Source organism: Lathamus discolor, chromosome 12 (assembly GCF_037157495.1).
Source record: "Lathamus discolor isolate bLatDis1 chromosome 12, bLatDis1.hap1, whole genome shotgun sequence".
NCBI lineage: Eukaryota > Metazoa > Chordata > Aves > Psittaciformes > Psittacidae > Lathamus > Lathamus discolor.
This window is the reverse complement of record NC_088895.1, coordinates 14,249,983-14,265,542: the sequence shown is the minus strand read 5'-3', so window position 1 is coordinate 14,265,542 and position 15,560 is coordinate 14,249,983. Positions and strand designations below refer to the sequence as shown.

Genomic DNA, 15,560 nt, shown 5'->3' with positions numbered 1-15,560 from the left:
CACTGCAAGAAACTACGCAAACATAGCTCAGCCTGGACAACGGGAGGAGAGAATGACATATTTAACGTGTGACTGAAGCGGCCAGGAAAACACTGATTGTGACAGGAACAAAGGAGCGTGCCTCCTCCTCTCCCTCGACACGCAGCGCTTCTGGTCTGATGGATAACGTGTCAAAGGAACAAAATGATTTGGTGGCTACAGAATCTGAACAAATCTGTGAAATGATCACAGGCTCTGGGAGTCCACACTGCATTCCAGCTACTGAACACAGACTGCCACCCCTTCAGAAGCAGTTCTCCTTATCCAGATGAATAAATAGGAATAAAGGGCACGGACTAGATTATGACTACTAAGAATCACCACCTTCAGTTCTCACACAGACGTCAAAGGCAGAAATCCTTCTGTGTTCAAAAGAAATGAAGCACAGCCCATGTATGCTTCAGAAGGATGGAAAATTTTGAAATGGAGCCTAGCACATTCCATAAACAGGAAGGAAGAACCCTCTTTGCTTCCATACACTGAATCATCAGATGCCCCACACACAAACAATCTGGGTTAAAAGCTGCATTTCACAGAGAGGTAACCATCTCTGAAAAGCTTTCCATACCCACATGTGCTTTCAGCACAAACCACGCACTAATGTGAGAGCGGACTTCTTTGCACAAGTTCACCTCAGTTCGCAGCATGATCTACCTTAACAGCACCACTCCGAAGGAGCAGAAACAAAAGCTGCCTAAAAATTAAATTCAGAAACAAAAGCGTATGTGACTGTGCTGTGGCAAAACCTCCTGTCCGTGTACCTTCTTCCTTTCTGAAATGGAGAATAGCAAACAGAAACATCAGAAAGGCTCAGTTCGCTGTCCACATACCACAGGTCAACTGAAATAGCAAGTACATTTAGCGGAAATCACAAGTCAAGTTTAAGATTTGATGAGAAATGCAACAGGGACTCCGGATACTTCATTGCTGGTTTAACCAGCACTGAACTGAAGTGGAGATCTGGGAGCATGATGCAGCCCTTTGCCCACGACGAGGCAGGGAAGAGAGCTGCACCGTGCCAAGGTCAGCCAGAGACAACTAACGCAGAGGTGGCCCATCAGCCAAGTTTTGGGAGAGCTCTTCATGGCAGGTAAGGCAGTCACCTCCATCCTCGGCACTGCAGACAGTACCCACGTAGTGCCTCATGCTGATGTTGAAGGGGGCAATGGGATGCTGCAGGCACTTGACACGCTCATCTCTTGCAGCCCCATGGGAAAAGGTGCCCTTAAAGCAAAGGCTGAACAACCCAGCAGCTCAGAGTGTACTGCCTGCCCAGGAGCAGGCAGGAAGATGACACTGATATCTAACTACAAACTCTGTGAGCAGCACAGGCCACTCTAACCTGGTCAGCTCCTCCACTGCCCCAGGAGAGGGGTTTGTTACAAGCATGAGCTGAAGAATCTGTTCAAAGGAGCTTTAAGCTGCATCTTGAAGATGTAGTTACCACAGCCAGCACCCTGGTCTTTCAGACTTGATCAAAGAAACACACTGAAAAGCAACCTTCACGTTAAAATACATTTGGCAATTCAAAAGCTCTCATTGTCTACCAGCATGTGTGGTGGCACATGGTCTGACAGGACACAGCTGACCACCACGGGGCCAAGGTTGGTACAGGCAGAACATGTCTACTTCAAATCACAGCGTCTGAAAACCAGGAAGAAAACACATTATATTCTGTTTAAGACAGAAAAGGACGTGTATGGAACAGGCATCATTCATTCACCCACAGCCTTCCCTCCCTGGTGAGCTACACCAGCAGTAGCAAACCAGGAGGTCCCTCGGAGAGCAGGGTGAGGATGAGGGCATAAGCAGAAACAGAAGTTCGGGAGGAGGGCAAAATAAACAGCATTCATTTTGGCATTTCCTAGAAGTTGTGCTCTTAATTTCAAAGCTGCATGGATCCTGACCCCGCAGGTCTGATACACTGCATTGCGCAGGAGCTCTTCTGAAAGAATCTTGCACCTAGGAAATGAAAAGGGTAAAGAAAAATGTGATGGTACGTATGTGAATACATACTCTTACTACTGGAACTCGATCAAGGAGCTATTTACTATCGGCCTTACTGTATCTTAAAGGAGCTTTTAATTATTTATCATAAAAGGCCATTATTTTTTCTTATAAATCACTAAGAGTTCAGGTTTGTGGGATATATATATTGCAGAGATGCACCCAACAGCTTGAGAAGAAAAATGTTTGGCCTTATTGCAAGCATTAAAGAATCGTACCCACATTAGGAATGCATGGGTACACTATTACATTCACCTATAAGCTGAACCAGAAAAAGGGGAACTGAAAAACAAGCCAAGAATGAAATGGCAGCTTTAGGGAGGCTGGCCTGAGAGCAGAGTGCAGTATACAACTCTGCCATTCCTGTACCATCCTGGGCAAGCCCTGAACATTCTCTGCCTGGGCTCTCCAGTCTGTAAAATAAAGCTGGGTTTCTTTTCTTCCTCCTCTTTGTCGTCAGGGCAGTAGCATCCTCCTGCATGTGTGTATCCTGTACCCAGCACAAGCTCCTGATGGCTCCTGGCACATCCAAGAACTGCTTAGATGCTAATAATTATTTCAAGAGAACAGAAGATATTCAGCAGCTAAATCACCACTGCCTCTGGCTGCCGACCTTTGGCACCACCTTCCCACTCTCCCCATTCCAGCAGCCTGTTTCCACACTGGACAGTCACCTTCCATTTATTCTCATCTGTCTTCTCCCTTCTTGTTCTCACCCCCTCTTTCCTTCTTCCCAGCCTCTCCCTCATCCTGTTCTCACCTTGCTCACCGTATTCACCACATCCTCTCATCCCATCCCTCCATCTCTGCTTTCCTCTTTGCCTTCTTTTTCTGCACCAATACTCCAGCCCGCGCCCGCAGGTAAGTCTCCCAAAGACCTGAGCTTGCTGCAGTCAGAAAATAACTGAGCCCACTTAAGACTCAATTTCAAACGAGGAGAAAATCTGGAAGCCTGAAGTATAATACTACCAATGCATCATCAGTAATACAGCTTCTCCTCAGAAGTACTTTTACTGAGGTTTTGTGGAGAAGGAAAGAAAACAAGTCCCATAACAGAAGGCGACAGGGAGAAGAAAGGAAACATCTCAACATAATGAGTAAATCTGTGCGGCTGATTACTAAGGGTGCTGTTATTTTCTTGTAGTATATTCATCACTGGCATGAAGAATCTCTCCAGCTGAACAGAAAATTCCCCGTGAACGAGACTAAACGGCAACAATCGCTGGATCAGAGCCCCCAGCTCAGCTTAATGCTCCGCTTCAGGGGTGAAAGCAAAGGGCAGGCACTCGATGCAACCAGTAAAAAAGAATCAGCTTCCCTCCTATGTAAGAGGTAAAAGAGACGGTGAACATATCACAAACCTCTCAAGCCATTTCACTTTGCTTCCTCTCAGCCTTGCACCCAGCTCAAAGTTCAGCAGAAGTTAATACTTCTCCAAATTATTTTGTTCTCAGATGCTGTAAAAGGTACTTTACGCATCGCAACGCTTGTTCGAGCGATTAATGGGGCACAGTAAATTCCCAGCATGTAAAGCTAGAAGGGACCATAAGACCATCTATGTATCCCTTACTTGTACAATTCCACATTCAAAGAGGAAAGAAATCATTAGAAGACTGTGGAAAAAACCCAAAATCCAAACATTTTTGGACAACAGTGAAATAACATGGAAAATATATGTTCCTTCTATTCTTTTACTTCTGAGCATCCGATACTATCCTATCCTATTACTGCAATACCCTTGACAGCAATGTAACATCCAGTTGACTTCATTATTTAATAGAGAAATAAAAGTGATGGTTGGTGCTACATTAATTAGAGCACACGCTCATCCTACTCTTAGTCTCATCAGCTGACAGATAACATGAAGGAACCTAAACTTTATCTCCCTCCACCAACACAGCAGCACAGGCACCTGCAGTTCCTGGTCATTCCTGCATGGATGTCACAAAGGACAAGAACTGCGATAGAAAACAGAAAGGGAAAGAAACTGGCATGTATTTCTACCCAATTTTCTGCCCTTCCGCACCCTCTGAAGCTGATGCCAAGCCCACTGCCAAGTCACTCGCTGGGGCCAACTAATGCTCTTGTACCTGACAAGGACAATTAACAGCATATTCCACCCTGTTTATGATGGAAGGGACTAAAGCTCAGCCACACATTCCCACACCACACACACCCCCCCTTCCAGCACATGTATCTCATCCAGGAGACAAAGCTGTTTCACTTATGCAAACTGTAGTAATGGAGCAAGTTTATGAGTAGAGAGCCAAAAGCAAGAGCTACATAGTGATGATGTCAAAATATGCACTATCCTCATGTTCCTTGAGGATCGGCTGCATTATCATTGCTGGAATCTGAAACTAACATAAAAGCCTCTAAGTACATGAATTTTTCAGGAATAATTACACTGCCTGGTAATGTCAAGGACTTGCCCTTCCACCAGAATGCTGTGACTGAGAGAGTACAAGGAGGAGAAATTGGAGCAAAACCACATCTCCTCGCTCCTGCAATTAAGTAATTTGTCACTCATCATTCTTCTTCTTAAACAAATACAAAACACTGACGACGTGCCAGGTTTTTTTTACTCTATCTTCCCATATCTATAAAATGTTTAGATCTTTCTTTAAACGCAGTGTGCAACCATAAACATTGAGCTACCAAAAACTACGGCCAACGTTTTCTTTCGCCTGTGATTTATTTCTTCATTTATAGTCTCCAGATGCAATTGTGCAGAGACTTCAGTGTTTATTTGCACTATCCAAACCCATCAGAAACTTGCTAAAACTGGACCACAGATCCTGCCCCAAAGGCCTTTGAACTGCCAGCATGACAGGGTCAACAAGCCCAACTCAAAGCAAGGACAGACTGGCACACCGCCAGTGCAGCCAACCCTTCCTTCTTTAGAGAAGCGCCTTTAAAAGGTTTAGTAATGCAAAACGGATCAAAAGTGAAACCTTTCACATAATATGTGGCCTAAGAATCACCTCTTCCCAGAAGTCTTTCAAACAAGTTCAAACTGCAGGAGCTGGTGCTTGCTGGTGCATCACCAACACACGGCATCGGCCGGGCTGGACTGCTGTTTGCCTCTAATAAAGGCTTTGATTTGCAGAGCTGTACCTGAGAAACCTGCCCTTTCCCCAGTTCCTTTCTCCACAGGACATGACACATGCTGACAGGATGCACTCCTGGCACACTGGAAGAGGACTGGGGGGGTTCTACATGAACGGGGCAGGGGGGTTCTACATGTATCCCAACCCTCTCGGACATTATGAAAGGCATATTTATATAGGTGTTTACTCAGTACTGGGATTATCTTCTCACAGAAACTAACAAGCATGGGGTGAAGCTCTTGCTGGGGGAAACAGCTGTATTTTCTAAAGCTAGGAACTGCTGCTTTTACCTCAATTTAGCTCAATTAAATCGCGTTATTCAATTTATGCACCTGGACCTGATGGCTCCTGATTGGCTTTTTTCTAATTCTATTAATTACAAAAAAAGAAATAATAATGTTGTTATTGATAAGAAGATTAAACCAGGCCATTCCACAGGATTTCACCTGAAAAGAAACTGAGAGCTGCATACATCCATGTCCTGATGTTATAGTTCCAGAGCTTTGCCAAAAGCATTTCACATGGGAAGGCCTGGGCGCTCTAAAGCTGTCATACCTGTACAAGGAGCAGTGGCTATTAATTTTACTGGAAAGGCAAATCTGCTTGTCCACATCTCCCACCAGGAACACCACGCGCGCTCCGTGTGCTGCAGCTGGTCAGATGCATCACACCTACAATGCAACATCACACCATAGAAGCTTCCCCTCAAAACACCCCTGGAACATCCCTGTTTTCAGCACAGCATCAGCAGATTGCACACTGATCCCTTCCCAGATCAACCTCATTTACCTTCTTTCTTAATTAAAGTAATGACACCCGAGGGAAGGTCTATGTTTCAAAACATAAGCTTCAGTCTCACAGCATCCCCACAGGAGAGCTAATTGGAGCATCTCTCTCGAGGCCAGAGCTTTCTTGCCTGCACACAGAGATGCGCCGAGTACTGTGTGTTCAGGAGCCGAGACAGCCCAGGGCCTCACTGCTTATCCAAAGCTTGGAAAATCAAACTGCAATCCCTGCACCTGCCAAAGGTCCTACGAGCGATCACAGGTACACGTTTCCTTTCTGTCAGGCTTTCTGATCTGTAGAGCACAGGTAGCACCAGGGCCCTTCTTTCAGACTCTCACTTCTCATCTACTAAAGCCTTGCCACGGGACCTTCGTCCTCCCATGCTCTGGGAGGCCTGTCTTTTATTAACATGTCCCTGCAGATAAACAGATAAATAACAGCCCGAAATCCCAAGGGAGAGAACACCCAACTGGTGCAGGGAGCAGCATCCGCAGCCCTGCTCCACAGGCTCTGGCACTGACAGTCCACATCCATCCGGAAAGCCTGCATTCTCCCTAAGCCAGTCCTGCAGCACAAAGCTGAGATAAAAAGCAAGCACACGTTGTCAGCAGCCCCAAGCTTCCCGTATGTATACGAAACTATTTTGAGAAACCCATCTTTTTACTACCTTCCCAACCACACACTTCTACTGACAGCACTTAGGAGGCTGAATCGCTAAAGAAAATCTAACTACTGTCATCTGTCCTCACCCCGAGCAGGGCTGAGCTCTTCCACAACAAAACCACAACTGTTCAGTCCTTCTTGTAATGCCAGCTCAGAAAAAAATCAAGTTTTAACCCCTCCTCAACCAGTTACCATGCGAATATTCAAGCATCCCTTTTCAGCCAAGCAAGGTAAGGTGTAAGCTTCAGTCTACACACTTCATCATTGCTGAACAGGAAGACTAACCTTCGAAACACACACCTCACTATGAATTGCGCTAAACTAAATGAACAACTGCCTTCTTGACCGTACTTGTCAATAGTAATTTACTACATTAAGTAAGGAAATAAAAAATAGCCTAAGACAGGAGACAAGCAGGATGGGCCAGTGCAGCGCTCACACTGCTCTCCAGGCATCCAACAGCACTATTGCTCGAGGCAGGGGACAAAAGGCATGTTGGAGTGTCTCAAATATGTAAAAATACACCCTCATGGGTATTTTTAGCACTTGAAAACTGGGCAGATGCCCTGCTGTCTCACTGAAATGAGAAGACACCATCTCAGAAATGTGAGCTGCGCTGCAGAAGTACACTAACATGGAATAATGCATCCGTACGAGTAGTTTACTACCTGTTTCATGACAGTGCCCAGTGAACTACGAGAAGCTCCATTTAACAGCAACACTCCGGCCTTGGAAAGTCCCTACTGCTTGTCTCCAACACACACCTACTCCAGGGTCACCTACAGCACTCGCTGGAATCCTTGCCTTGTGTTCGCCACACATTCAGCCATCCCTAGCTCTCCCCAGGCTTTGCCTCCTGTATTCTTCACTTAAACGTTCATCTCAAACAAGGAGATGCAGTATAGCTGCAAGACAATAAATGAGTTCCTAAACCCGTTTCACTCAGAATCCTTTTTCCTTCTGTACTTCACAAACTGCGTGTCGATGGAACCATTCTGAGCAGTTTGACGGTCCTGCATGCTGGTTTTACTTTCTCACTTCAGATTTTTCAATTCAATATTTAGTAAGTCCTGGAAATGGCACAAAAATGCCAAGAAACACTTCACTAAAAAACCTGTAAATGTCAAACAAAACCCTCAACTGGTTTGCAGTTTTACACAGCCAAGCTTCAGAAATTCTATTCAAATAATTTACAGTCATTATTGCCACAAGCAGATGGAACACGCTCCAGTGAAGCATCACCATACAGAGCTAAATTCACAAACTCGGCCGAATTAAGCATTAGATCCTTAATCCTCCGTAGCATCTCCTGTTTAATTCTGCATTCATTGGCACGTTTCTGTGCAAAGCCCAGGAAATGCACAAGCCTTTGCAAAATCTGGGCCTATGCTCTGAAAACAGGAAAACAGCACTTTGAAGATCTCTACGATTTGCATTCAGACAGTGGGGAAGAAGCCTGATACAGCAACAAGACTTCCTGGAGCTGCCACATTCTCTAAGCAACCTGTGTATAAAGTAGGGGTTTGGTGTTAATGGCACTGGGGAGACCCTGCCATGCCACGGACCAGCAACACAAAAGGTGTTCCAGGTCCACACGTGCCATCGGAGGGAAGTGAATGCAAATGGGTAGAGAGAAGCAGATGGGAAACACCACGGGTAAACACAGCAACCACTGCCTCAGCACTGCAAACACCGGGAGATTAAACACAATAAACCTCAGAAGCCTCATAACAAACAGGGTGTTTCAATGAGGGATTCAGGGAGCTCTGTAGACCTGAAGGCAACGATCAGCACGGTCCAAAGCCGGCAGTGCCTCTCACCTCGCATTGGGCAACAGAAGCTGCAGCAGTTCCCGATACCGTGACACTAAGCAAGAGATGCTCAGTGAGTGAAGTGCAAAAGCAGAAGCCCAGAACGGAGGGGTATGCTTGGAGCAACAGGGAAGCACCTACAAAGATGCAAAGGGATGACATGAGTGTAATAGCAACAAGGATGAAAATGACACAAACAATTGTCAGGAAGATTTGGGTAGAGACAGCGCTCTAAATGAATAAGCATCACAAGAAAATGTTAAAGCAAGCCAGGGAAAACACCATCAAAGTAACCGAGACTGACAGAGACAGAGGTTTAGCCTGTAACTTAGAGATGTTACAGAAGTTTCAAGAGGTACAAGAAAACGCTGGAGGGAACATGAAGAAACAATTGAAATTCAGAGAAAGAGTACAGCAATGCCAAGAGAACAAAACTGAAAACCAGAAGGATTGAGGAGAGAGATGCTTGACTCCCAGCTAGAGATGCCCTTGGGTTTTCAGCACTGTAACATGAAGAAAGCAAAGCACAAACAGTTCAGGACAGAACTGGGAAAGAAAAAGCAACCTCCATGCATTCAGTGAACCTCGACTGGTTTTACACGAGTTGCTCTGAGTACCAGGTAGGAAAGCAAAGAGCACACCCCAGATGAACCTGCCTCAGGAAGAAGCAGCGGGTTACCAGTGCCTCACCTCAACTCTAAAGGTAAAGCAAGGCTGGATGATAACTGAGGAAAGCCATGTTAAAAGCATGGCTTTTAAGGAAGTGACAGCAACATGCTCCTTTTTCCCCAAGGGGCAGGATTCAGAAGCATACAGGAGGACAGCAGAGCTGGATGGAACCCACTGCAAACCCTGCACCCTCTTTGATTCCAGTTACTGGATTTCTTGGACCATTTTTCTCTATGTCACATTATGAAAATACTTTACTCAGAAGAGCAAATAAAAGGAGCTGCTCTATAGTGTTCTTCCACTCGCTTTGATCAAAATAAGGGAAATCTAAAATTTACATGGAAAAGTGAAGACCTTCAGAACTCTGCTGAATAGCCTGAAAACTGGAACGCAGTGCATCTACTCCTTCCCCCAAAACTAAAAATATTGCACATCAATTCTGCAGAAAATGATCCCGGTTTCAGATTTGCTCATGTTTCAACACATCTGCTTTTCCGTTTCTGTCCTATCTGTGCAGGACAGCCTGCCTTTGACACCCTTCTGTCCACCCCTGCGAATCCACCCACAAAGCAGCTCCCAAGGAACAAGGCAGAACTCAAGGATACCGCAGCTTTCCCAGGCCTTGGCAAGGCCCTTTGGAACGAAAGGAAACGCAAGAAGGGAAGGAAAAGCAGATGACAGAGGATGGAAAACGGGTCGTTTTGTTTTGGTGTTTTAAAACAACAAAAACACCCTCAGCCTGTTCCTTGGGCACTTCTTGTCTCATCAGCGCTCGCTGGCCTTTTTCTTCCCAAACTGTGATATTTAACATGTTCGGTACAGAAAGAGTCGGAGGATACTCCATGTAAACTCAGCACTAATCAGCCCCACGGCCAATAAACTCTTCACCCTCATAGTTTATTTGCTGCTAAGCCTTGGCCTGCGGCCTTGGAATTCATTCTGCTGCACTACAGCTATTTCCTTGTAAACAGGAAGCCCCCTCAAATTTGCATGACAGTAAACTCATTTACTTCATTTGCTCCCATCTCAGCGATACAAAACGGTGCCTACAGGTGTGCCAGGCTCCAGCAAAGAGACAAAGTGGGACAGGGGGGAAAACCTTTGTGATCTACCCCCAGGAGGTAGCGTCAGCGCACAGGATGCCGTGGCTGGGCAGTGGTTGCCCGCTGGAGACAAACCGGCAGGGAAGACATTCCTGCCGCAACAAGGCAGAGCCGTGGACCGTCAGGCGTGGATGTGATATTCCAGTGACCTTCCTGCTGTCTGCCCCGCCGGCAGCCAGGAGCCGAAGGCCAGGATGCTGCTCGCAGCGTTACAAGCCGGTGTTCGTGCTCCTCCGAGGAGCTGCTCTTGCACCCCAAAATGAAAAGACATCTTTGGAAATGTTTGATTTCAAACTCGTATAAGGGAGGCCGTTGTGTGCTGTATTTTTTTTACTGTTACTATATCAACCTGCATTAACCAGCCGATTTATGTAATTTTAAATGAATCACTTTGCCAGCAATACAGAATATTTAAGTATAGCCAACACACTGTGTTTTAATGAGAGGGACCAAAAAAAAAACCCCGAGCAGAAGCTAGCAGGAAGACATCTGACACCAGAATAACGGTCACAATTTCCTACTGCATGAGGAAATCCCTGGTTTCAGTTAGAAGCTGACAAGTTCAGTCACTTCAAGCAACCTAAGAGCCGTTTGTGGTCCCAGGCTTAGGTAAGTCTGCTCTCATTTATGTCCACGCTTCCTCTCATTCATTTCCTGAGCTCTCCTGTTTGTCCCACAGCACCCTGGCACCGCTCACAAACCGATCCCTTGCTGAAGGCTCCTCGCCTTCTGCAGAGCACGACAGTCGCACACAATCCCTTTCCTTTAACATCGCATGTAAGCTGCAAACAGGTTCTTCCACACGCAGCTCCGGCAGCGAGGCGTTGCACCCACCTCACCCTTCACCTCTCCTCCTCCTCCTCCGTCAAACTTCCTCTTGCACCCGGCTGCCGCTTCCCGAACGCGGCTGAACCATCTCAGAGCAACGACCAAGCATGGGCCAAACGCGGGTCCTGGAGGAGGAGAGCACTGTGCTGCGGGCTCTCCAGGCCTGCTCTGCGCTCTGTGCAATGGGATATCGGTACCAGGAGCAGCTTTTGAGCCTCCCCACAAGCTCCAACAGTGCTGCTGTTTGTTCATGTGGGTGCTGGAAGGACCCTTCCTCCTCTGCACCCCTCCACATCCCACCTTCTCCCTCCTCAGAGGGGTCCCGTCCCTGCTGCAAAGGCAGAACCCCACCGCACATCCCTGCCACCGAGGACAGCAGCACTGAGGAATGTGAAGCTACCAGCACTCCAGTAAACGCACAGCACCTCGGGCTAACAGCAGGCTAAATGTTATGGGCATTATTTTCATGAGCATCTCCACACATCAGGAGAAAACCAGGCACCTTCATCTGCCCAAGAATCCATCCTCAACTGGACCCCAAAAACCACTGCCAACCCCCTCTGCCTCAGGTTTCACACCCTTGTAAGGCGGATTAACACAGGCCGAGCACCCCCGTGCCCCTCACCTTCCACACTGCCCAGAATTCAAGCATAAAGGCAGAAAAACAAGTGACCAAGTGCGAGAGGGCTTCAGTGAGCCCCCGCTCGCGGCAGAGCTGGGCTAGGCCACCAGCAGCCATGCAAACTGCCTACACGCTTTGCAGTGCATGGGGGGGTTGGTTTTTTCTGCTGCAATCTGTAGCCTGCCTGCTAAAACATCGTTTTGCATATATACATATATATATATACACACACACAGAGCCGTGAAAGCTTACTTTTCATTTCAGCAGTAAATAACTAAGCGATGCTCAGGTGATTTTATAACCCGTGCATAACCAAGGGCTGTCGCTCAGCAAAAGAGATGCTTTCCATAGAATCCCAGCCTGGTTTGGGTCGAAGGGACCTTAAAGCCCATCCAGCTCCAACCCCTGCCACGGGCAGGGACCCCTTCCACTGGAGCAGCCCGCTCCGAGCCCCAGGCAAACCACCCCAGGGCGGCAGGACCACAGCGATGGAGCCGGCCGTGAGCCCGAGCCGTGCCCCGGCTCACGGCTGAGCACACCCCGGTTCTGCTGCGAAGGGAAAACCCTCCCGCCGAGTCTGTCCCCGCATCCCCGTGCTCTGCGGTCAAACCGCCGAGAGAACGGCCCTGCGGAGCACGGCAGCGAGCGCCACTCCGTTCGCGTTCACCCCGCCGCGGAGCCCAGCGCTCCAGCCGCCTCTCGCCGCTCAAGGAGGCACCAAGTTGGGGCTCGGGCAAACGCCCGGCCGCGGGGTGCTCGCTCCCCGCGGAGCAGCGGCGCTCTCCGCACCTCCACCTGCCCGCAGGCGCCCCACAAGTCGCTCCGAGCCCTCGCACCCCCCGGCCCCGCTCGGGCCGCCCGAGGCCGCCAGACCGTTATGTTGGGCACCGCGGAGCCGGCGCCGAGGGGAGGCCGCGGCGGGCGGTACCTGGGCTCGGGCAGGGTGATCTTCTTGCTGGCCCTGGCCGCCGGGGTGCTCTTGCTCTTCTCCATCGCCATCAGGTAGCTGACATCGGCCAGCACCGCCTCCAGGTCCGCCATGTTCCCGCTCCCGCCGCCGGGCTGCAGATGGAGGCTCCGCCGGGGCAGCCGCCCCCGAGGCAGGGGTTGGCGGCGGCTCCCGCTCCCCGTCCGCCGGTGCCGCCGAGCGCCGCCCGGCTGCGCGTGTGCGAGGGGGGGGGCAGCGGCCGCCTCCCCGCCCTGCGCGCCCGGGGCTCGCCGCCGGCCCTGCGCGCCCTCAGCCCGCGGGGCCGGGCGGGCGGAACCCCCGCGGGCCGCGCACCGCCCCCGCCGCGCCGCAGCGGCCCCTCAGCGCTCGCCCGCCCCCGCCGGGCCCATGGCGGCGGCAGGGCCGCCCGGCGCGGCCCCCCCCCCACCCCGGCTCGCAGCCTACGCGGCCCCCGCGGCGCCGGGCGGGCAGCTCCGGGTGCGCCCGCGGCGCTCGGCGGCCATGGGCGGGCGGCGCGGCCGCAGGGGCTGCCCGGCGGCGGCGGCTGCGAAAATCCGGACCTGGATTCGGCGGCGGGGCCGGAGCCGGGGGGGGATCGGGGCGGGGGGGGGGGGGGGCGCGGAGCGCAGAGCCCCTGCCCCGGGGGGGACCGCAGCGTGCCCGGTGTTTGCTTACCGGGGGTGGGAGCCCCATGGCTCAGCCCCCCGGCAGGACACGCGGACACGGCCCGCAGTGGGGTGCCGGCCCCCCCGAGCGCAGCAGTGGGCAGCCGTCGGGCGCGCTGCCCTGGGATGGATGCCTCGGAGCGCACCGAAACCTGGCGTGTGTACGAGGAGCGGGATGCGAACAACCGCACCTGTGCGGGGCCCCGCTGGTGCTCATTGAAGCGCTGTGAGTGCCCCCGCACCCCGCAGAGCCCCGCGGTCCGGGTTGGAGCTGTAGTAGTAGCGCGGCTGCAGCCAAGCAGATATGCAGATTTCAGCTGCTTTCTGCTCTGGATTTCGTCAAATATGTCATGAATAATTGGCTCAATGAAAGGCTAAGTCAATGACAAGTCTGAAGTTTGAAACTCAGCTTGTTTTGAGCTCTTTTCAAGTGCCGCCACTCCTCCTTCCTACAGCTTTATGAAAGTTAATGATCTGATTAAAGCAAGGTAGAGCACACAGCCGGGAGGGTTTCACCGAGCCGCTCATGAGGAGCCGTCTGAAAACCTGCTCGTTGTGGGAAACGTGAATTTAACCCAACGCTTCCCACCGGAGCACATCCCATGGGGAAGGTCTCTCCCCTGCCGGGGGGTTCCTCTGGAATCATCCCAGCCTCATGAAATCATGGACTCACAGAACCCCAGCCTGGTTTGGGTTGAAGGGACCTTGAATCTCCTCCAGCCCCAACCACGGGCAGGGACCCCTTCCACTGGAGCAGCTTGCTCCAAGCCCCTGTGTCCAACCTGGCCTTGAGCACTGCCAGGGATGGGGCAGCCACAGCTTCTCTGGGCACCCTGTGCCAGCGCCTCAGCACCCTCACAGGGAAGAGCTTCTGGCTAAGAGCTCATCTCAGTCTCCCCTCGGGCAGGTTAAAGCCATTCCCCTTGGCCTGTCCCTGCTGCTGTGGAGAGAACCGTTTTTCATTTCCTGAGCTGGGAACACGCAGAAGCAGCAGTAGCACTGTTGGTAGCATTGCTAAACACCATCATCCCGATGTGGCCACGCTGAGTGAAGGAAGAGCAAACACAAACCCATCGCTGTCCCCCTGTGCCACCTCCAAGGAGGGCCTTTTGTGGTCTAAAACATTTAAGTGACCTTACAGTGATGTTGGTGAGAGCAGTAACAGCCACGGAAATGCCTTGTCAGATTCCAGATTCTGTGCTTCTTATCCCCTGACATGTTTGCACCATTGTCATCTGGGTGTTATTGTAATGAACCCTCCAAAGGTGTTCTTGGTGACAGTTTCTAGGAAGTCAGGTTTGGTGATGGCCAATACAGAAACCTAATTAAGAAACTTGGTCTCTTCTTTCTGCTCTGGGGTTTCCATCGGTGCGAAGCATCGTGGCAGCGGCACCTACAACGAAACCAGCGGTGGGTTATAAGGAAAGGTGTCACTGTCACCATTCACGGGGCTGTGTCACACTGGAACAGGTTGCCCAGGGGGGTTGTGGAGTCTCCTACACTGGAGATATTCAAGGCCCGCCTGGACAAGTTCCTGTGTGATGTACTGTAGGCTACCCTGCTCTTGCAGGGGGGTTGGACTAGATGATCTTTTGAGGTCCCTTCCAACCCTTGGGATTCTGTGATTCTGTGAAGGGGTTGGTGCATGAAAACTCACATCTTGCCGTTCTATACGCAGAGGTTGTAAAGGTCACTTGGATGGGCTTCTTTTAATTATGGAGTGGAAGCAACCCTGATTGTTTTCCTCACCCTGCAGCGAGCAGAACAGGTAACGCAGGCATCTGACACAGGGAAGTGCGATTCCTCCAGTGCAAGTCGGCAGCTTTCCTTGGCACTGTTTGTATCCCAGGTTTTGTGTTTGCTCTCTATGTGGGGTTTGCCTTTGTGTGTGCTGGTTCGTGGTGGTTTCGGTGTCTGTGTGTGGTATTTGTGTGTTTAGAACCAGCGCACGGTGAGAGTGCTCCCCAGGGTGAAGGGAACCCTGTTTCCATCGCTGCCAGGGTTAGCAGAGCGCAGAACACGATACTCCTGCACGCTGTGAATGCATTTAAATACCTCCTGACATTTCTGTGCATGCTGATTGATCCTGTTCAATCAATTCAAGCGTGTCTGGAGGCCTGTCTGGGTTGAGCGCCGGGTTTGCAGAGCCAAGAAACCTTGCCTCCCCTCTAGCATTCCTTCCTTCCGAGGAGCCAGTTTCTCCTACCATCTGTATGAGATTTAAATGTTTAATTTTGCACTGCTCTGCTTCGCGGGATGACAGATGATACTACAGAGAGTAACGCGTCTGAAGCGGATTTATTAGTGT

General features: G+C 50.3%; 1 protein-coding gene across 1 annotated transcript in view; it reads right to left on the bottom strand.

The window, feature by feature from the left end:
* Positions 1-12,862, bottom strand: part of GRK3 (G protein-coupled receptor kinase 3) — a 58,840-nt gene extending 45,978 nt beyond the window's left edge. The window contains exon 1 of the mRNA XM_065692338.1: positions 12,567-12,862. Coding sequence (XP_065548410.1) covers positions 12,567-12,679 — 113 coding nt within the window. The 5' untranslated portion in view covers positions 12,680-12,862. The remainder of the gene's footprint in view (positions 1-12,566) is intronic.
* Between the last annotated feature and the right edge of the window lie 2,698 nt (positions 12,863-15,560).